The sequence below is a fragment of the Oryx dammah genome, unplaced genomic scaffold (genome assembly GCF_014754425.2).
Source record: "Oryx dammah isolate SB20612 unplaced genomic scaffold, SCBI_Odam_1.1 HiC_scaffold_9, whole genome shotgun sequence".
Taxonomy (NCBI): domain Eukaryota; kingdom Metazoa; phylum Chordata; class Mammalia; order Artiodactyla; family Bovidae; genus Oryx; species Oryx dammah.
In genome coordinates this window covers 23,430,532-23,453,844 of record NW_024070193.1, presented here as the reverse complement: position 1 = coordinate 23,453,844, position 23,313 = coordinate 23,430,532, and the positions used below count along the sequence as shown (strand labels likewise).

The following is a 23,313-nucleotide window of genomic DNA, read 5'->3' as shown; positions in this document are numbered from 1 at the left end:
TCTTATTACCCATTTTACAGATGGCCTCAGGAAGGGTAAGCTGTTTGCCTGAGATTGCACTAAAGGCAGAAGTGTCAGGATTCTAGGATAAATTCCTCCCCTTGACTGATGTTTTGGGCTGGATAATTCTCTGTTGTTGGGGACTAGGCTATGCCTTGTAGGATATTTAGTAATAACTCTGGTCTCTCTGCATCAGCTGCTGGTGGCTCACACACCCACCAGCTGTGACAGGGCACCCCAAAAGGTCTCCTGAGGTTGCCAGATTTCCCGTGGGGGCAATAATGTCCTCTGATGAAATCCACTGATTAGACTGCACTAAATCCTCCCTTCACCTCTGTGAATAGGGACACTCTTTGTTCCCAGTGTGCAGATGTAGGATTTAAGGCCCCTAAAGAGTTCATAAACTGTTTAGCATTTATGGAACCAACATGGAGAGGAAACCTCCAAGTTACACCTGATCCTGGAAGTCTTCATGGAAGAGCTAGAATGTGATATTGATATTTATTAAGACTATATCAGGGTTTTCTGATGGCTCAGCTGGTAATGAATCTGCCTGCAATATGGGAGGCCTGACTTCGATTCCTGGGTCAGGAAGATCCCCTGGAGAAGGGAATGGCAACCCACTCCAGCATTCTTGCCTGGAAAATTCCATGGACAGAGAAGCCTGGTGGGCTACAGTCCATGGGGTCGCAAAGAGTCGGACATGACTGAGCAACTAAGCACAGCAAGACTATATCAAGTGCCTTGTCATATGTTACAAACCATAACTGATATAAATAGGCAAAGCAATGCCAAGTCCCACCCCTCAATAAGCTTACTGCTGTATTGGAGAGAGAAAACTAGTACTTAGAAAACAATAAGAAAATGCAGGACTAATACCAATATTTTTGAATATCTGTTAGGGACCAGCCATACAGTCCTCAGCTAATTTCATTTAGTCCTCACTATACTACTCTGAGGAAGGCACTCATTATTACCTTCCATTTTACAGATGGACAAACTGAGGTTCCTACAGGGTAAATCATCTGTCCACATGGAAAAGCCGACTTTACACTTAGGTCTGGTTAGGTGTGAGCCTCCACCTCACTACTCTCTTTGATGTATTTAAGACCATTTTGACAAAAAACTGTATCCTAAGGCTCAGAGAGGAAGCTTTCACCCACTGTCTGCAGTTCTTGCAGAAAGCACACTTTTTACTCCCAAACTGCTCATGAATCTATTTAAGATGCCTTTGTGGAGTCATTTTTGCAAGAGAGAAATACACAGAGACAGATGGAGAAGGCAAGAAAGGCTCTCTGCTGCCCTGTCTCCTTGGAAATAAAAATGGAAACACCCGAGGCCACGCTTGGAAAAAGTCCCACAGCGCAGCTGGGAGGTGTGGGTTCCCTGGGCCTGGAAGCTTGGCTGGTCCCTACCTTGGTCCAGCGCAGGCCGCGCGCGCCCTCTGCAGGCTAATCCCGAGAACGTGCCGCTCCTTTGAAGTCTCGCCCCGCTGTGCTTAGGACTCGGCGTGCTCAGCACGGTGGGGAGCTGAAGCCCAGGAAGCTTTGGCAGCGAGATCTTGTTAAAAAAATTACACTGTGGCATTTTCTTCCTGTAGGAATCTGATAATTGTTAGCAACATCAGGATTGCTGTGTTAGGGACGCAGAAGAGCGGTGGTTGAGAGTGAGGACTTTGAAGTTAGGAAAATGTGAGTTGGGCTTTTAATGTCTCCTGGAGAAGTTAATCACCTTCGCCAGGCCTCCCTGTCCCCATCTGTGAAGAAAATCCTCTTCAGATTGCTCTTGCAAGGATGGATGAGATGATGCATGTAAAGTGCCTCGTTCAGAACCGCCCCCCCCCACCACCACTACAAAGAGCCCTCAGTCATTAGTTAGCTATCATAATGAATTAATATCTTTCTCCAGGTTACCTTTTTATTGTGTGGGACCTTTGCTCAGGATGTCACGTGGACTAAAAATCTTGTTCACTGGCCATTTATTCCAGGGTCGTTTTAGCATCAACCTTTACGGAACCGGTTTGTCTCTAACTGAATCTGCCAGATGGATCTCCCAAGGGAATTACGCCGTCTCTGACATCAAGAAGTCCCCGGTAAGGGTCCCCATGGCTTCGAGGATGAGTTCTATTTTCTCCTCCTCTTTCTTTCCCTCTAAGGCTATGGTGCTAAAGGAACTTCCTCAAACCATTTTACAAAGTGTCAGGAAGAAAATTGAGGACATAAATGGAAGGTTGACGTGTGAACAGGTGAGTGGAGCAGAGTCTTGCTTACCCTTCTGATGAATTCTTCCCAGAGATGTGAACCTGAGTACCACGGGAGCAATTAGAAGGATGCCTAACCAGGAAGCCGAAAGCACTCAGCAGCCTCTAAGGGAGCGTGTGGTTCAGATATCCTGCAATTAATTAACCAACATGCAATTAACCTACGCGAGCTTAGGGACGGTGATGTCTGTTTCAGAAGAAATGAAATAATACAAAAAGGGCTGGAAAAAGGAGTCATTCATCAGGAGGGTTTCTGGAGAATGAGAGAAAAACTCACAGGCTCTACAAGTCAGTTCTTCTTGCTCTAAAATCTAGCTGTTCATGGTGAGATCACCCCAGAGCACCCGAACTACCTGGGAGCTTGTTGACAGTGAAGATTCTGGGGCCCCAGAGCTTCTGAGCAAGACCTACAGCTGAGCAAGCTCTCAGATGCACACTCTGAATCTGCTCTGGTGTGCGTATGTTGCTCAGCCTGGGGGTATGTTAGAGTCACTTGGGAAAGTTTAAGATGCATGTACCTGGGCCCCATCCAGATTCACTCAAAGGGAATCTGTGACAGGGGCAGAATTTGAAATTCCCCTGGGGTGTCTAATGTCTAAGGTGGGGCAGGAAGCGCTGCCCTTTCCAGCCAAGAAGTTCCGAGGATGAGGGGCAGGAGCTGACCCACAGGCAAATGGGAAACTTACAAAGTGTGGCCTGTGGCCCCAGTCCTGCCACAGCTGTGCCCTCTGTCTCAGGGTCTCCTCAGAAAAGTAAGTAATGGAGAGAGAAGAAGAGGACTAGAAAGTGGGGTATTACTCCAAGGTGAGGTTGCCGACAAAATACAGGATGCCCAGTTAAATTTGAATTTCAAATAAGTAAGATTTTTATTTATTTATTTTTTTACTATAAGCATGTCTAAAACATTGTATGGGACATACTCTTTAAAAAAAAATGTGTTTATCTGAAATTCACATCTGACTGAGCATCCGGTATTTTTATTTGCTAAACCCTATCAAAATCTGAATATAAAGAAACAGCTCAATCAGCCTGCTTCCACCCAGGAAGAGAAGAAACATCAATTATAATGTTCCAGGAATATTTCAGAGGATTTTTTTTTTAGCTTCAAGGGGTAAATTTGTGTCTTTGAGAAAAACAAAACAAAACAAAACTTTTCTCTGTGAAAGTCAATTAACTCCTTCAATTCTGATTTATCTAAACGGCTATATTGATTGCTTATAATTTAATCATTAATTTTTTTGCTTGTACTGAAAGAAAGAAAGAGAACCAAGAGCACACTTGCTGTGCTTTGCAGTGGGCCTAGAAATTATGTTCTTATGTTCTACTATATATTATGTTGCAGTGACTAAGAGAGACAAAAAAACAAATGCATGGCCTCAAACGAGGTCCTACTTAAACCATGATTATGTAGAAAACCATATATGTAAACAGCGTTGAAACTTTAGTTTCAATTTTGTTAGTGTCGTTGCAGTGTTCATCCAGAACCTAAAAATAATTGCAGCCTGGAGCGCCACCTTGTGGAGACAGTGATCACTGCCCTGCCGACATGGGCTGATTGTTCCCCTAGCCTTCAGGGGAGGTTCCGCCTGTGCTGAAGGAAATTGGTTTCACAATTGCCTGTCAGAATTTTTTTTTTTTTAATCTTGGTGTTCCATGACAGCTCAGAGAGACAGCTCAAAATTAGTCTCAAGGGTCTGTCGAGCACTCCTTATTAATCCCCATGAGCCAGAACTAAGCAATCTGTAGCTCCTAGCAGCCCCCAGAAACGAGGCTTTGTGTGCCTGACCTGCTGTGTGGTCCACAGAGCAGCATCCTCTAGGGATGCTCCATGAAAATAGGCTTCCACAGCCTAAGACACTTGGGGGAAAATTGTATATTTTATTTCCTTCTGTAAGAGTCACAGTAACTAACCATGCATGTATTGGAAGTTGGAATAAAGTGTACAGGAAGGAAACCTGTGTGGTTCTGTTGAAGCCAGCATTTCCCTAAATCAGTGGTTCTCAAACTTGGGCCAGGACTTGCTAAAACACAGCCAGCCTGGGGAGGGGCCTGAAATGTACATTCCCAAATTTCCCAGATGATGCTGATGCCCTGGTCTGGGACCACGTTTTGAAAACCACTGACCTACGTTAAACCAGTCACAGGGCCTTCTCTTCAAAGTCAGACCTTAATTTCCCCAAATTACCGTTGTTCCACACAACACACTTTGAAAAGCTGTCACATCCTGCTCCCACCTTGCCTTGCCACTGTCTTGCTTCTGAGGGGCTGAAGCCGGTCTGCTCTGTTTTGCACGGATCCTGGCCAGTCTTGGTTGACTCTCCCAACAGCCCTGCTTTGATTCAGTCCTCTCATCTTCACGCTTCACTTTCTTTCACTTTTCTGCCAGGAGCACCAGAAGGAAAAACACAGTGGAATCCTCCATTTTCTAAACCTGCTTGGTGATAAGAAAAACTAAAGGAAAGCTGTAGTCATTCGGGGTAAAACTGCATTACCAGAACCACTTGTAGGGTGGGCACACGGTCTCACCAACAGGAACAGACCTGAGTGTCAGGTTCATTGTTGGCTGCCCGTATGTGACTCGTGGGAAGAATTCTTTTTTTTTTTTTAGTGATAAGGATTTTTGTTATTGAAATAGCCTCTGTTACTGAAAGTGCCTCTGTTTACTGGACAGTTTACATGCATTCAGTCCCATTCCTCCAGGTCACTCATTGAATTCTTGGGAGAGCACTGAAATCAAAGAAGCCACAGAGTATAGAGGTTAAACCTCCAGGCCCTTAAGTCAGATCACCTGACATGCTTTTACCAGCTCTGCCATCGTGGCAAGTTATTTAACTTCTCAGGGGCCTCAGTTTCTTCATCTATAAAATGGGCATCATGGTGGTCTTACCCAGTTGGGTTCTTGTGGAGCAAAAATGAAATAGGGAGATAAAGCTGTTTGCATGTCACTGGACAGGCAGCAGGGGCACAGTAAGTATTAGCTGTTAATGTTATCACATGTTCATAGGCCTAAGGCTTGCCATAAGGTTGCAGAATTGGTCACGGTGGTGAAAGATGCAAGCTTGCTTGTGATGGGAGGATGGGACTGCAGCCTGAGCAGAGGCTAAGCCTGGACCTGGCTGGTACCCACCATACCATGTGGATTTTGTCCACACGGATGCTTCCCCCCCAAGGACTGAGGCATATGGGCCACCTCCTGGGTCCAGGCATGGGCTTCTAGACAAATGCTTTGACTGTACCAAGTTTCTGCTCTGTGGGTGAGGGGCAGCCAGACAGAAAGGGGGGAACTAGGCCCACCTGTAAGACTGGAGAGAAAAGGTTGGCATTCTAAGCTCCTCTGCCAATGACATTCTGTGCTTCCCCAACTCATGAGTGCACTCAGGATGTGAGAGGATCCTCAGCACCCATCCAGGAGAGTTCCCCCCGCGAGAATTCCCCCCACCCCGAAAGATGCCCATTCTCAGAGCTGCTGTCTCGCCTTCCGTCCTGGAGGCGGTTCCAGAATGGCCCTCAGAGCCAGGCACAGTGAAGGCAGGCTCCTGGGTGGGAGGGGTGTCCTTGGGTCTCTGTGCTGCTTTGTGTTCCTAGGGGATGGGACAGGGTCTGAGAGGAGCTGGGAGCCTGTGTTTCTTCTGAGGGCTGGGTGCCTGGCCCTGAGACCTAACCATCACTGTTTTTCTGAGGGAAGGGCTCTAAATCCAAGAATTACTTTGAAATTAAAAATTAAAGTTGTATTACTGTATGGGAGATGGACTCAGTTCCTGGTTGTTTTTTTTTATTTTTATTTTATTTTATTTTTTTTGGTTGTTTTTTTTTTAATCTTTCAGTTCATTTACAACCACTGGAGTTTAAGTAGCATGAGATAAATGTGTGTGTGTGTGTGTGTGTGTGTGTAGCAAGCAAAGAATCAGTTCTCTTTTATCTCCTATAAGCTGCGTCCTAACACACAATTCATTTGTGAAAATTCAATTATCTACCAAGTATAAAAACCATACATTTACTACAGACAAGTGGAGTGAAACTACCTTTTATATATGTGTACATTTTATTCTGTATGATCCCATAGAAGTTAGACATTTATACATTGTGTGTGTGTGTATGTGTGTGTGTGTGTACATTTGTATATGTGTGATTAGGACTTTATTTGGGAAAAAAAGAAATACTGTTGTTTTTTTTAATGGGCAGTTTCACTCCCAGCAGGTCCAAAGAAATGAAAATAAGCACACTTTAATCAAAGATGTGCTGGCTTTCCTAAATTACACGAATCAACCTCCCTTGGTCATACTGACTGTAGAAAGCAGAGAAAAGAGTGAAAAGTATGAACTATAAACTGTTCTTAATGGAACACAGAGTCACTCATTTTAATTATATGCAATAGCTCAAACTCTGCTAACAAAATATTTGTTGAAAAGAGATTTTTAGAGGACCTGCTTTAGTGGAGAAATAAAAATGATTTACAGTTAATGTTTCATTGTATAAGAGTGGGTACTTTAAAAGTGCTGAAAAACATACCTTTTTGTCTGAAATAGTCACTGTTTCCATGACAATCATGTTTATGCTATTTACTTTCTCAGTGCATATATTTTCTGTTCTGTACTAGAAATAAGTGTTAGTTCAACCTTTACCTAAATGACATTGATAGAGTCCTAGTTAGTGAAATAACATGAACATTGCAGAGCGAGTATCGGCGATTTTATAATTACCCAGACCATTCCTTATCTCCATGAGAACAGGCCGTGATGGAAATTCACACATTAAAAAGCACCATTATAACAATGATCACTAATAATTGAGCACGTACGTTAGGCCAGGTGCTATTCTGGGCATTTTATATGCTTTCTTTCATTTGCAGCAAACCTATAAGGGGAGACTTGTATTATCCCCATTTTACAGATACACCAGAAAACTGAGGTTTAAAGAGGTTATTTAAAGATATGCTGCAAGTCTGAGGCAATCTGATCTCTGCTGCTGGGGAAGGAAGAGTTTGGGTGAAAAAAAAGCTTTAATGAGACAGAAGGCATTTCTACTATGTCAGCATCCTTAAGGCCACCAGACCTATATACTTCAGCCTAGGGGAAAAGTTCCTGGCTAGAAAGCCAGTTTATCTGGCATCAGATCTAGTCGATGATGTCAGACTAGCTCCGGACTAACATGGGCCCCTAAAACCAAGACCCTGTGGGGTGATAGAACTCAGTCTTCCAACTTATTCTTGGGCATGCATGCTCGGTCGCTCAGTCATGTTTGACTCTTTGTGACTCCTTGGATTGTATAGCCCGCCAGGCTCCTCTGACCATGGGATTTTTCAGGCAGGAATACTGGAGTGGGTTGCCACTTCCTCCTCCGGAGGATATTCCTGACTAAGGGATCCAGCCCGCATCTCCTGCGTTGCAGGCCCATTCTTTACCACTGAGCCATCAGGGAAGCCCTCCAAGTTAGTCTCACTCAAAAAGCATGCAAATTTTTAAAAGAGTGAAACTTACATGTTTTTTTTCTTCTTCAAAATTGGCAACTATTTTTCTTTTTTTGATGAGATTATCCATTGTTTTCAAAAGACTTCCATAGTTGGGCCATATGAATCAAATATGGCCCAAAGAGATCCTGAAATGTGCACACAAGTATGATTCACACCAGCATTAGTCCCAGTCGAGAAAAACATCTTAGATGCCAAACCTTGTGCAGGAGTCAGGGGTGGAGGGTGGCTCATATGACATGGTAATTTACAAACTGGCGTATGATGCCACAGTTAAACAAGGGTTTTTTCATAGCATGGGGAAGGATTAAGGGGGCTGAGTAGCAGGACCATTTGAATTGCATCTCACAGAGAAGAGCATACTTGTTCAGCCTTCTTCGATTCATTCATCAAATGTGTGTTTCAACCACTGCTAGGTTCTGGGGACCCTAGTATTCTAACAAGGCACTGGCCTTGCCATCATGGGGCTTACATTCTAGGTGGGGAAGACAGACATAAAGAAAGAACTACCCCCATCTTACAGGGTGCTGGGCAGCTGGTAACTCCGTCAGAACGCTTTCTCAGAGGAAGTGGCTTCCGGGCTGAGTTCTGAAGAATTTACCAGACAAAAGCTGGTTAATGCACACAGAGTCCAGTTCACACAGAGAGGGAGAGGGCTGAGAGTTCCAGCTGGAGGAGCCTCATGTGGAAAGGCTCTGTGTTAAGAGGCACGTTAGAGGAACAACCCAAGGAAATGCAGAGGGCAAGAACAGAGCAAGACAAATCCAGACAGGTAGGACTGTACAAGGCTAGAGACCAGGGTTCAGCAAATCTTTTCTGTAGAGGGCCAGGTAGTAAATATTTCAGGTTTTGCCATCCAGGAGGTGAAAATCATGGATATTACATATGTATTTATATGACAAGAGTGAAAACAAATTTGCACAAAAATTTGGTGATTAAATCCAAAGCAGAATAATAATTGAGTGTAAATTTTTGTTATCCAGAATCTACCAAGGAAATGAATGAAATATTGAGAAAGGATAACATTTTGTTTAATCAGTGTTCTCTGTTACCAAAATTGCTTCGAAGTGTTTATTTGTTAATGCTGATCTGAAATGAGATGTTCTGCACTTCATCTTTATGAATGTCTTTTTGCAGAGATAGGTATTGCCAAACATTACTATCGTCTACAACCACATCATTTTAATTGAGCATATTCATGCCTTGGCAGCTGTTGGTGGAATTCTGTTAGATTTTACACTTGGTATTTGCCTTTCTGCACATCATTACATTACAGATGAATCACTTGTACTTGAAGGTGAGATGGAAGCTCTCCTCAGTTACCTCATTAGATGGATTTTGAAATATGAAAATTTCCTTTGCACTTACATTCATGTCCAAAAAGTGATGCTGAAACTGTAGTTCACACTCACGAAGTATATCCACTATAAATGTATGTGGAATAGCAATAAAGCTTCTCATTTTTAACATTTGACAGATTGGGAAGTGTACAAAGCACCTTAACATGATTTATGATTCAAACAATGTTAGTTGTTATTGAAATGACTTTACCACAGTATAACTTTTGCCTGTAAGTGCAGTTTTTGCCTTGTAATTTTAGCTTCAGTTCATTAAGAAACATTATCAAGTCAGCAGCAAAAGATAATGTCCAAAACCATTAAGTGTTCAATGACAGTGATTGAAAGCAGTTCTTCTCATTCAGAAAATTATTTATCCTGTCCCTGAGCTCAAAATTCATGATAAAACTTCACCACTCCTAAGTCATCCAACTGCTGTATGTTAGGATAAGTCAGGGTATTCAACTTCTAGTCCTGACCCCCAAATTCCCCAAACTGATGGAGATTAAGTCTGTGATAGAAAAAGAAGTTCATTATTAACACCATGGGTTCCATGACACTAGATAGGTTCTTGTATTTTCCGCGGTGAATAATCACAGGCTTTAAACATCTTACATTTTCACAGTTCAGTTCAGTTCAGTTCAGTCACTCAGTCGTGTCTGACTCTTTGCGATCCCATTGAATTGCAGCACGCCAGGCCTCCCTGTCCATCACCATCTCCCAGAGTTCACTCAGACTCACGTCCATCAAGTCAGTGATGCCATCCAGCCATTTCATCCTCGGTCGTCCCCTTCTCCTCCTGCCCCCAATCCCTCCCAGCATCAGAGTCTTTTCCAATGAGTCAACTCTTCGCATGAGGTGGCCAAAGTACTGGAGTTTCAGCTTGAGCATCATTCCTTCCAAAGAAATCCCAGGGCTGATCTCCTTTAGGATGGACTGGTTGGATCTCCTTGTAGTCCAAGGGACTCTCAAGAGTCTTCTCCAACATCACAGTTCAAAAGCATCAATTCTTCGGCGCTCAGCCTTCTTCACAGTCCAACTCTCACATCCATACATGACCACAGGAAAAACCATAGCCTTAACTAGACGGACCTTAGTCGGCAAATAATGTCTCTGCTTTTGAATATACTATCTAGGTTGGTCATAACTTTCCTTCCAAGCAGTAAGCGTCTTTTAATTTCCTGGCTGCAGTCACCATCTGCAGTGATTTTGGAGCCCCCCAAAATAAAGTCTGACACTGTTTCCACTGTTTCCCCATCTATTTCCCATGAAGTGATGGGACCAGATGCCATGATCTTCGTTTTCTGAATGTTGAGCTTTAAGCCAACTTTTTCACTCTCCTCTTTCACTTTCATCAAGAGGCTTTTTAGTTGCTCTTCACTTTCTGCCATAAGGGGGGTGTCATCTGCATATCTGAGGTTATTGATTTTCTCCTAGCAATCTTGATTCCAGCTTGTGTTTCTTTCAGTCCAGCGTTTCTCATGATGTACTCTGCATATAAGTTAAATAAGCAGGGTGACAGTATACAGCCTTGACGTATCCCTTTTCGTATTTGGAACCAGTCTGTTTTTCCATGTCCAGTTCTAACTGTTGCTTCCTGACCTGCATACAGATTTCTCAAGAGGCAGGTCAGCGGGTCTGGTATTCCCATCTCTTTCAGAATTTTCCACAGTTTATTGTGATCCACACAGTCAAAGGCTTTGGCATAGTCAGTAAAGCAGAAATAGATGCTTTTCTGGAATTCTCTTGCTTTTTCCATGATCCAGCTTTGTAAATCGGTCCAAATAAAGCTTTTCCTTCTCCACACATGGGTCTTACCATTATTAGTTGTCAACACATCTTAGCAGATTCCTCTTCAGTTTTTCTGACTAGTATTTTCTTTATCTCTTTGACATACTGTCACCCATACTTCTTCCACACAGAGCATTCATAGAGACTAATTATTTGGTTCCTTCACAACTCAGCATGGTCTCCTCAAACAACTGAAAGAGTATCAGTAAAATCTATCTTCTCATCAAAAACCACAGGAAACCATTCCAATTTGCTTCATTTTTAAATTGTGTACTGATGTGGATCCCAAATGTCATTAAATTTTTGAGCAACTGGTCTTGCCAAAAGGATAACAGTGTTCAAAAATTGATTTTCTCTGGACATATGTCTTCTGCTGTTACAATTAAACAAGATTTCATGAACTCACCACCCAGAAGACTGCTTTCTTTGTGTCAGTAACAAACGAGCCACTTGGGCGCTTACATCTTTTCATCTTTCATCCTTACTCATGTTGATTTCTTATTTTTGTGGAGAATTACACTGTGATGAGATAGGCTAAGTTTTCCAAATTCCTGAACATTGCTTGCCTGGGACTTGGGAATACCCTGCACATACTAAGTGGGGTGATATTGGTGCATAGCGTCTTCTTTTAGCACAACTTCCGCGTCACTGTGTGCTTCCCCGTTGGCTCAGTGGCAAAGAGTCCACCTGCAGTGCGGGAGACGCAGGAGGCACGGGTTTGACCCCTGGGTCGGGAAGATCCCCTGGAGGAGGAAATGGCAACTCACTCCAGTATTCTTGCTGGGAAAATCCTGTGGACAGAGGAGCCCGGTGGGCTACAGTCCTTGGGGTTGCAGGGAGTTGGACATGACTGAGCACGCACGTACACAGTATCATTGCATGATGAACGCAGTGCTTTGCCATGTAAATGTGACAAAAGGATAATCCACCCTACTGTACCTTAAAAGTACAGTAAAGTCTACTTTTTTGGTCTTTTCTTATTTTGACATACAGTGGTTATAAAAAAAAATAAGAAATGTTATAATACTGCAGTAGGCATGGCACTCGAAACAGGTTACAGGGTATCACTGTGACTTGTGTGCGGAGCAGCAGTGTGAGGCTGTGAGACCAACCACTCAGCCTGCTGTTGTAACAAGAAAGCAGCCACGACGTGAGGAAAGTGAATGGATGTGGCTGTATTCTGATAAAACTTTATTGGCGGGCCCATTTGAATTTTGTGTTTTTTTCTACCTATCAAGAAATGGTATTCTCGGTTTGCTGCTTCCCAACCATTTAAAAATATAAACGCTCTTCTTGACACTGGTAGCTATGTCAATAATCAGGTTAAAAGCAAAGCAGTTCTTCTGAGTGGTTTCCATTGGTTCTTGATGAGTAGATAGATTTCTACTGAGACTCTTCAGCTGTGTGTTTGAGGAGAGACCATGCTGAGTGTGAAGGGACTAAAGATTAGTCTCCATGAATGGTCTGTGTGGAAGAAGTGCAAGTAAGGATATTTCAAAGAGGTTGAGAAAGCACTAGGGCCAAAAGACTGAAGTGCACTCTGTGAAGATACAGGCCGTACAAACACAGGGGAGACACAGGCCATCGTTTCTCAGCCCCTGCTTAAGTCCGTGGTGAGGATGTTGGTCCCCACTTCGAGAAGTCCTACCTGCTCTACATACAGGAATGAGTCCCCCCAAAGCCAGTTCAAGCCCCAGAACCATAGTAGCCAAGCAGGTGGAGTAGGATGATGCATCTTTTTTTTTTTTTTTGCAGGATGGTACCCGGGTCGTCGGGAAATGCGGTGGTTACTGTGGAAAATGCGCTCCGTCCTCTGGCACTGGCCTGGAGATTCGAGTTTTATAGTTAAGGTAAGTGTCTCTGTCCCTCTCTCTCTTTCTCGTACTCTCTCTCTTGCCCTCTGGCTCTCTCTCATTCTTTGAGCAGTCTAATGATTAGCAAATGTAGGTGGGTCACTTGCCCCCAGACAGGGGAAGCTGACCCAGTGCTTTTCAGCCTTGCGTCTCCTGCTCATCTGTCCTTGCACGCCTGCGGCCGTCTGCTCTCCACCTCGGACGTGCAGTCCCCAGACATCCTGCACCAGGTTCCTCTGCAGTGCTTATTAAAAATGTTGCTCCCTGGGCTCCATCTCTAGAGGTCCTGCTGTGTTGAGTGGAGGTGGATCTAGGAATCTGTATTTTTAATGCAGGAAATTCTAATGCAGAAGATTCACAGATCAGCCTTTGAGAAATACTGCCGAGGGTATTACGAGAGTAATATTAATAACAGTCGTTGACCCCTGACTGTGTATCAGGCACCGTGCTGGGTAGGCATTATTTCCGTGCATCCTCACAGCGAAGCCACAGTCTGGGGCTGTTACCCTCATTTTACAGACAGAAGCTGAGATCCACAACAGTTAAGCGGCTGGCTTAAGTTCAGCATGGATTTCCTTGGCAGAACCCAGGAGGGTCCTACCCACAGCCAGTGCTCTCAGTTAATGTACTCTTCTGCACACTTGTAACTCACGATGTGATCCGAGGACCAGCCTGATCTGTATCACGTGGGAGCTTATTAGAAATGCAGGGTCTCTGGCCTCATTCCAAATCTTCAAAGTCAAAATCTGCAGTTTAACAAGTGTGCAGGAGCATTTCCCTGATAAGTTTGACAGTTCCTGTCGTGACTACATTATGCTGGCAAGCCCTCCCTCTGCTGGGCAGAGAAGTGAACTGATCGCTCTTTTTCTCATCTCATTGCCTTTCATGGATAAGAGATGAGCTCAGCCAACTCACACGACCCTCCTACATTTTCCCTCAAGCTTCCTGTTAAAGCCCATTATCCTTTTTAGGCTCTTCAAGATCCTGGCAAAGGATTATATAGCTGACATTTGTGTATCAGTTTCAGTATTTAATCATCTATATTAAAAATTATGAACTTACGGTAGAAATATTTCCACTGCAAGAAGCAACAGGGGAAAAAAAAAAAGGAACATGAAAACAAACTTACTGTCTTAAATAACTGAGATGTCTAAGCAGTGGTCTGTCTCCAGGCATGGTTGGATCTTGAGGCTCAGAGTCATCAGAGCTCTCTCTTTCTCCATCCATCAGCAATGCTTGCCCCTTGAGTGACTTCATTCTCGGGCAGATCATCTCCTCCACACCATGGTCCCTGGCAGTTCTAGGCTTACATCATCTTTATTTCATGGCCCTTAGTAAATGCTCACCTCTGACATCTGTTGTGCACAAGAACTCTGGCTCTGATTTGTCACATGGCCATTTCTGAACCAGTCACAACATCCAGGAGACTGGGATCATGTACCCACCTAGAGTCAGGTGACTGACAGCCTCATTTGGAAGAGGGATGGTTGCCAAAAGACCAGAAAGGGTTTGTTATCAGAAGAGAGGAGATGGAATAAAGGAGGGTGCAGTCAGGTGATCTCCATTTGATTTGTATTATGTATATTTTATATCTAATAAAGAGTATTTTATACATATCTTATGAGTAGTAACATTTGAATGATCACATACACATAATATTTACATGTCTGTACTAAAGGACTAGAAGGAAATACACCAGTATGTGAAGAACATTATCTCAGGCTGGGGGAATCACAGGCTGGTGGCTTTTTACTTTATTCTTTCTATATCCTTGAAATTTCCAGTTGCTTGTAGCAAGCATAATTTTAAGTTCTATATGTAAAAATTTCTGGCTTACCTGTTCTTGACTTATGTCATTTGAGACAGAAGATTTACATTTCCTGGTTGGTTCATTTGCTTTCAGGTGCTCAGAAGAGGAAGCCATTATGGGATGGATGAAGGATAGTGATGAAATACCTCCACCTTAAAATTTGTGTGTATGTGTGTGTGGGTGTGTGTGTATGAGAATTTGTGTGCCTGTGTGTGTGTGTACATATGCATATATATATACTTATATACACATACATATGTATATGTGTGTGTATATAAATGGAATAACCTAATGATGTAAAGTTTAATATTTATGTTTGAAATTATTTATTGTGATGTAATATTTTTGTACGTAAAATGATTCTATTATGACTGCCTTTCACATTATTTTGTCCCCTGCAGTCAGACCACTGCATTTTACGTACTCTACATTATATGTAGTACTATGACAAAAGTGATCCTTTATTTTCACGGTACACTATTGTTTACTTTCTATCTGTAAATGTTTTATGTTACTTTTTTTAATTGTAATTTTTTATAAGAAACAACTTAGCTACCATCAAGGTGCTATGAGAGTTGTATCAGGATATTGTTGGCATTTCTAGGAATGTGTCATTAGCCAATTGGTAATTTAGTGATGTCACAGATTGTACCAGCTATTAATTATGTTAAGTATCTATTCAGTTTCATGTGATCTCTGGGAAAAAAAATTGCTGCCTTGGTGCTAATGTGTGTATTTAAGTGATCATTGGACTCAGAACTGTAAACACTTTTAATAGAAGGGAGAAGCCGAAGAACAACTTTCAATTGACAGAGTCACTTGGATAAAATAAGACCAATTGTTTACCCTTGTTTTTAGACATGGCTTCTTGGGAAGAGAATGGGACTTTGTTCTTGTTGTTACTCTTATCAGTACTTTGCTTCAGTTAATGGTGCCTTCATCTCTCTGGTTAAAGAGAGGGTCCTTCAAGCAGCTTCATTACAGAGTGACATTGAGCCAACGAGAGCCGCTCAGCGTTTTGCCAAGATACTCTGAAATGGTGTCTATGTCAACAGTTGCGACAGAGGATGCATGGGGTAGGGGTGAACTCCAGCCTCCCCAGCACACCTGGAGAAATCCAGAAACGGAATCTTAGTCATCAGGATTGCCTTTTGCATGAAAACTTTGGCTGGTGACTTAGCCCCTTTGAGCCACGAACCTTAAACCCTGTCAGTATCCATGGCTGCTGCAGTAATCGGCATTCAGAAGTAAAATGAACTATGGAGTACAAGATGCCTGAGTCTTTCTTATCTTTGGATCCATTCATCTGTGGAAGTCCTGTTTGTTACTTCTTTCCAAAATGGAGCTGCCAAAGCCATGGTCTTTCTGCTCTTCCAGCCTGATGGAAGAAGAGTCGTCACCCTTGTCAGACACTTGATTTGAGAAACCTTCCCACTTTGAAAAGCCAAAGAGATTAGGAGAAACCTGTCAGTATTCTCCAAACCCACACAATCTTCAGAGTGCTCCAGGAAGTTATATTCAATGTATGAATAAGTGTTATTCTCCTTTATTAATACATTGTGAAAATATACTGCAAATAAATACCATGACCACATCCAAACATTTGTGTTTCACGTGATTTCTGGACACTTGATTCAAGATGGGATGAACATGCCTCTAGTTTTGTTTTGTTTTATTTTTTCTAGTTTTTAACACGATCATATTGAGAAGAAGTGCAGGCTTTCTTAATCCCATTGATTGTATTTGCCATTCTGGAGACAGATAAAGAATGGGGACTGTCTCAAGATTTGTCTTTTCACCACTTAAATCAATTAGTTGAAGTGGTTATTCTGAAAATCAGACAAAGAAACCTCTTGTCTGTGCAATGGGGAAACAAGTGACCAAACAGAACAGAAGATTTAAGTGAGATTTGGGGGCTTAATTGTTAATATCATGTAACAATATTTCTATTCTAGAGATTGATGGTGTCCTGGAAAATGAGAGCTTTCCAAAGAGATCTAAAGAACAGCTAATAGTAAGTGAACATCCCTGTATGCGGGAGCCTTTCCTAGATTGTTTTAGTTTGTTCTCAGAACCAGCCGGTGAAGTGGGCAATAGACTTACCATCATTTTTTGGAAAAGCAGACAGAGCCTTTGAGATGCAGATGGGCCCACATTCACATACAGTAAGTGACAGTCTCAGAAGGAACTTTGGCTCTGGGTTGCATGACCTCTTCTGAACCAGTGACGTTGTCAAGAGGGCTGGGATTATGTGCCCTCCTAGAGGCAGGTGATCAACAACTTTAGTTGAAAGACCAGCCATCCCAGAAAAGAAAGGCTGTGCTATCAGAAAAGGGTAGATGGTACGAAAACAGGCAAAAGCAACACATCTCCACTCAAGATTACACATGTGTGTGTGTGTTTGCATCCACATGTACATGTGCATGTATAAAATCTCCAGATCCCATAGCTTACACCATAGTTTCATAGTTTCTTGTCACCCTACAGCTTCCTCTGAGACCTGGGTTCTAGTCTTTTGTCTGACATGTACTGACTATGTGATCCTAAACCCGAGTTTCCTCATCTGTAAAATGAAGCTGTTGACATGCCTGCTGTCACATGGGATTGTGTTTTATGAAAATGCTTTAGCCCTGCACTAGTGGTAGCAAAGTAGCAGTACTGCAAATGTGCCTCAGGATATCTAAGCTGACAATGTGGAAGGCATGGGTTCTGTATCAGTTAGGAGTTGTGTTCAGCTTCTAATTACAGAGACCTGACTGCAATGGCTTGCACATTAAAAAGTATATTTCACCATTATGTAGGAGAAGCCTGCAGATAGGCAATTCAAGGCTGGTATTGTAGCTCCACAAAATCATCAGAGACGTCATTTCTTTATCTCCTCTCCTCAGTCTTCCGTATCTCCATGTGGCTGCCAGAGCTCCAGCAATCACTCCCAAATTCCAAGCAACAAAAATAAAAGAGTGAGGGAAAGGGTAGAAAGTAGCCTAGTCCCAGCTTTCCGTTTTCTGAAAGGGGTTTTCCAGAAACATCACCCAACAAATTCCACTTGTATCTTCTCAGCCACAATTGAGCCCTGTGCTTGAACCTAGGCTGTAGAAGCAGTAGAGAATTAGGGTTATTTTGTAGGGTGTGTTGCCAGACTAAATTAAATGAGGAATCTGTTCCTAGAAGGCAAAATGGATTTGACACAAATAACTATTAATAGAAGTCTCTGTAATGGGATCAACTACAGAGAGAAGAGGGAACAGTTTGGAAGCAATTATTGCAAAGTAAACCAGTAATAATAGGATCTGGGTTAGAATGGTGACCGTTGTAATGGTGGGAAATTTTAGAATGATAAAAGCAATAAAATGCACAGGAGCTGACCATGGGTAGATTCAGGGTGGACTGTGGAGGAGACACTGGTAGGATTCAAAGATGAGGTTTCATTTGCTTGCAAATGAATACAGCCAGAGTGATAGAAAGATGAATGGTTGGATGGGTGAATGGGCAGACACAATCTGTATAGAATCTATTAATTCTTTACATTTTTACAGTACTGCACAGATTAAATATTGTCTTTCTGTTCTACTCATTATTTACCCAAATACTGTTCATAGCACATCTACTAATTTCCAGTCACTGTTCTAGGCTCTAGGGATGCAGCCGTGTCCAGCTGACCCTTGAACAACACAAACATTAACTGCCCAGGTCCACGCATATGTGGGGTTTTTTCAATAGTAAATGCTATAGTACTCTGTGGTCTGTTATCGGCTGAATCTACAGATATGAAAGAACTATGGATACAGAGAACTGACTGTAAGTTTTTATTGGGTTAACCACCACGTTGTTCAAGGGTCAGCTTTATTATTTAGAATACAGGCTAAGAGGCTGTGCCAGGCCACTGGGGCCTCCATAACAGCACATCACAGAATGGGTATTCTAAACAACAGAGATGTGTTCGCAGTTCTGAGGATCAGAGTCCAGCGTCAGGGTGCCCTCAGGGTTGGTTTCTGGTGAGGCCTGTCTTCCTGGCTTGCAGACAGCTGTCTATCCACTGTGTCCGCAGATGGCCTTTCCTTGGTGTGAGCACCAAGGAATGAGAGAGCGATCTGATGTCTACCTCACTTCTTATAAGAACACTAGTCCTACAGGACAGAGCCCTTCCTCCTGACCTCCTTTAATCCTTAAAATCCATATCTCCAAGTTCAATCACACTTGGGGTCTGGGCTTCAACATATGAATTTTGGAAAGACAGAATTCAGTTTATCACAGAGCTGTGACAGAGAGACCCCAGAATAAGACGGACATTTATTTTTCTCTTGTGCAACCACATAGAGGTCAGCAGACAGCTGGACCTGGTCAGTGACTCTATTCTGTATGTCACAGAAGACTTGGGCTTTTTCTGTTCTGTGGCTTGGCCTTTCTCAAGGTGTTGTCCTTATACAGCTTATCCTCACTATGTCTGTGTCCAACCCGTGAGAAGAGGGCAATAATTTTAAGGCAGTACATGAAGATTAAAGAACTACTTTTCTTAAACTTTTTATTTTATACTGAAGTGTGGTTAATTTACAATCTTGTCTGAGTTTCAAGTTTATAGCAGAGTGTTTTAGTTATGCATACACGTGGATCTATTCTTTTAAAGATTCTTTTCCCATATAGGTTATTACAGAGTGTTCAATAGAGTTCCCTGTTCTATACAGTATGTCTATTTATTTTCTATTTTATAAATATTAGTGTGTATATGTTAATCCCAAACTCCTAATTTATCTCTCTGCCCTCCCCCTTCCCCCTTGGGTAACCATAAGTTTGTTTTCTAAATCTGTAAGTCTGTTTCTGTTTTGTAAATAAGTTCATTATTATCAAGTTTTTTAGATTCCACATATAAGTGATATCATGATCTATTTATCCTTGTCTTAACTTCATTTAGTCTGGTAATCTCTATATTCACAACTTATTAGCAATTGCTTAGATGCACAGCCTGATCTAGAAGCAAGAGAAAATGTCACCTTTTTCTAACTTTGCCTCACTTCCCTCATTCTTTTAAGGATTCTTGTGATTGCACTGGACCCATTAGATAATCAGGGTGATCTCTCTATCTTAAGATCCTTACCTTTATCACATCTGCAAAGTCCCCTGTGAAAAGTAAGATCCCATATTCTCAGATTTTGGAGATTGGGATGTGGACATCTTTGGGTTTGGAATGAAAGGTCATTATTCTGTCTACTATATTTTCCAAACATTTACTGACCCAAGAAATTGACTAGGTGTTGACATGATTGTCCAAAACCCCAAAGAGCCACGCCGGCCTTTATGTCAATGACTCTTAGCTACAAGAGAGGGATGTTCTCATAACCCATGTGCCTGTATTCAGTATCCACATATAGCCTGAGTTTTCCACCTGCATTCCAAACTCTGCAACAGTTAAATCGCTTGATTGGGTTTTCTATGTGGCCCTTGTATATACACATATCTGCCCATCTTGGTCCAAAGACTTTTGAACTTGGTGAGAATTTTGTGGTTCTGCATATGCTTCCCAGGACATAGAATTCTTATGGCCCTAAAGTGACAGTGCACTGAATTCTGATAGATGTGACCTACCATCTAGACTTATAGGGCCGTCTTTATGTTATGACCACCTTTTAGGACTTGAGCCACTCTCGGGTGTAGACACTTTCATAGGTACAATGCTGTTTTCATCTTCTTCATCTTTCTTGATAAGCCAGGATGTTTCTTCAGTGCTTGGTGCTCAGTTTCACAATACTATAGAATGGGTACACATTCTATATGGGAGCCTTTTCAACTCCAGTGCACCCTGGGCCAAGGCAGGGGACTTCAGAGGGTCCTTGTGTGGTGCCTGGTCATACCCCCAAGCTTACTCAACATCTCTAGGTACGGGGCCCAATAATCTGCCATTTTAGTAGGCTCCCCAGGTGATCTTATGCACACTAGGGAAACCTACCCTTCCAAGCATTGTTTTTCACGCAGCACTGAGGCTGTCCAGGCAGTGTCCGTTTCCTTCATCCCATCACCCCAACACTTAGTATTTGTCCATGGTGGTCATGCAGTCAATACCCACGGGCTGTAGAACAAGATGGAATGGCTTGTGTTGTTCACCACTGCCTAGCTGTGTGATCTCAGACACTACTCTTATACTCTCTGGCCTCACCTTCCTCTTCATTGGGAGGAGGGATAATAATGGTACCCATGTCACATGGTTGCTGTGAGGCCATGATGTGCTGATTCATTGAAAGCATTTGGAATGCTGCCTGGCATGTGGCAAGAACTCAGTATCTCTTAGCTACTAGAAAATGGCAAAATGCTATAGAAACCATTTAATTTCGGAAAGGCTGCTGTGGGAAAGGCATCAAGGTATTGGCCCCCACTCTCACCTGTTCTACATGTCCTGGAGTTGAAAAAACAAGATTTCTGTGTATATGCCCTCCTCAGACTCCACTTGCTCACAGAATACTGTGGTTCTTTCTGTTTTCCTTCTTTCCAATGTGAATGAAAGCTGTGTATCAGAGGATACGGTCAGGACTAGAAGGGACATGAAAAGATATATACAGCAACAACAATAATAATAGCTATATAATAAGCATCATAAAAATCGCATTTATTGAGCATGTACTATGTGTGGTGGTTAATTTTATGTGCCACTTTGGCAAGGCCATGGTACCCAGTTTTGAGACAGACACGACTCTAGACATTGCTGGGAAGGTATTTTTTTCAGATGTGATTAACATTTAAATCAGTAGAGTTTCATTAGAGCAGATTACCCTCCACACTCTGGGGGAGCCTCACCAATCCGTTGAAAGTCTTAAGAGAAACAGTGAGGTCCCTGAGGAAGAAGGAATTCTGCCTCCAGACCACATTCACATGGCAACATCAACTCTTCCCTGAGTCTCCAGCCTGCTGTCTTGCCTTGCCACTGTCAAATCTGCCGCTGCTGCTGCTAAGGCGCTTCAGGCGTGTCCGACTCCGTGCGACCCCATAGACGGCAGCCCTCCAGGCTCCCCCGTCCCTGGGATTCTCCAGGCAAGAACACTGGAGTGGGTTGCCATTTCCTTCTGCAATGCATGAAAGTGAAAAGTGAAAGTGAAGTTGCTCAGTTGTGTCCGACCCTTAGCGACCCCATGGACTGCAGCCGACCAGGCTCCTCTGTCCAGGGGATCTTCCAGGCAAGAGGACTGGAGTGGGGTGCCATTGCCTTCTCCGGTCAAATCTGCTAGCTTCCACAATTGTACAAGCCATAAAATTAATCTCTTCCCTAAATAAACCTCTCTAGATAAATGGATCACAGATAGGCAGATGATAGAAAGATGTGGTCTAATATTATTGTTGTTCAGTTGCTAAGTCATGCCTGACTCTGTGATCGCATGGACTGCACCATGCCAGTCGTCCCTGTCCTTCACTATCTCGTGGAGTTTGCTCAGATTCATGTCCATTGAGTCAGTGATGCCATCCAACCATTTAATCCTCTGTCGTCCCCTTCTCCTCTTGCCTTCAATCTTTCCCAGAACCAGGGACTTTTCCAGTGAGTCAGCTCTCCATATCAGGTAGTAAAAGTATTGGAGTTTCAGCTTCAGCACCAGCCCTTCCAATGAATATTCAGGGTTGATTACCTTTAGGCTTGACTGGTTTGGTCTACTTGCTGTCCAAAGACCCTCAATAGTCTTCTCTAGTACCACAGTTTGAAAGCATCAGTTCTTCAGTGCTCTGCCTTCTTCTTACACTCGTACATAACTACTGGAAAAGCCATAGCTTTGAATATACAGACCTTTGTTGGCAACGTGATGTCTCCACTTTTTAATATGCTGTCTAGGTTTGTCATAGCTTCTCCTTCAAAGCACATGCATCTTTTAGTATTCACCGTCTACAGTGACTATGGAACCCAAGAAAATAAAATATGTCACTGCTTCCACTTTTTCCCCATCTATTTGCCATGAAGGGATGTAACAGATGCCTTAATCTTAGTTTTTTGGATGTTGAGTTTTAAGCCAATTTTTTCACTTTCCTCTTTCACCCTCATCAAGGGTCTATATTAGATTTCCATGTATAAAGATATTTATAGCTATAGATATATTCCATATATGTATATTATAGGTACACTATAGGTAGAGATCACTTGTTGGTTCTGTCTCTCTCTAGAACCCTGACTAATACACTATGTGACAGGCCAGAGTCATTCTGTTGCACAACTCCAGGGGGTGCCATTCACCCTGAGCCCTGAATACTTTGCACATGTCCTCTCATGGAACCTTCATGACAGCTCTCTGGTGGAGCCACTCTTTTTATTACCATTTTAAAGATGAGGAAATTAAGGGTTCAGAGAGTCTGACAGCCTGTCTCACAAACCCAGGGGCTTAAGCACTCAGCGTAGTTGAGACCTGAAGCAGCTGTGTCCAGGGCACTCAGTTAGTTAGAGGGCAGTGCCAAGACTAGAACCCATTCCTTCTCACTCCCGACCCACAGACCTTCCACACTAGAGAGCTTCTTCCCAGACAGAGGAAAAAAATTAGATCTTTGTTTCGCATTTGCAAATAGAGGGAAAGAAAAAAGTCCCTCGAGGAGCATTTCCTGTGATTGCTCAACTACACTCTGGACTAGACACCGACAGTTAAGAGCCCCAGGCCTTGTGAAGTTAGGATGAACTCAGTTTTCACTTAATTGGTTAAACTTTGCTCTGATCCATTTGTCTTTGGAGTTCAACTTTTAATATGACTGAGCAGCTCTTAGAAATGGAACTTCTATGGCCTTTGCACTGGAGCAGCCATCCCCATTCCATCAAGGAAAGGTCAAGAAAGGGGTGCTGG

The 23,313-nt window shown here is 42.8% G+C and overlaps 1 protein-coding gene across 3 annotated transcripts in view; it reads left to right on the top strand.

The window, feature by feature from the left end:
• ADAMTS9 (ADAM metallopeptidase with thrombospondin type 1 motif 9) overlaps positions 1 to 16,118 on the top strand; it is a 163,438-nt gene extending 147,320 nt beyond the window's left edge. For all 3 annotated transcript variants that reach the window (XM_040246586.1, XM_040246587.1, XM_040246585.1), the window contains 3 exons: positions 1,988 to 2,092; positions 12,611 to 12,705; positions 14,612 to 16,118. In XM_040246586.1, the coding sequence (XP_040102520.1) occupies positions 1,988 to 2,092; positions 12,611 to 12,700 (195 nt within the window). In that variant the 3' untranslated portion in view covers positions 12,701 to 12,705; positions 14,612 to 16,118. The remainder of the gene's footprint in view (positions 1 to 1,987; positions 2,093 to 12,610; positions 12,706 to 14,611) is intronic.
• The last annotated feature ends 7,195 nt before the right edge of the window (positions 16,119 to 23,313 follow it).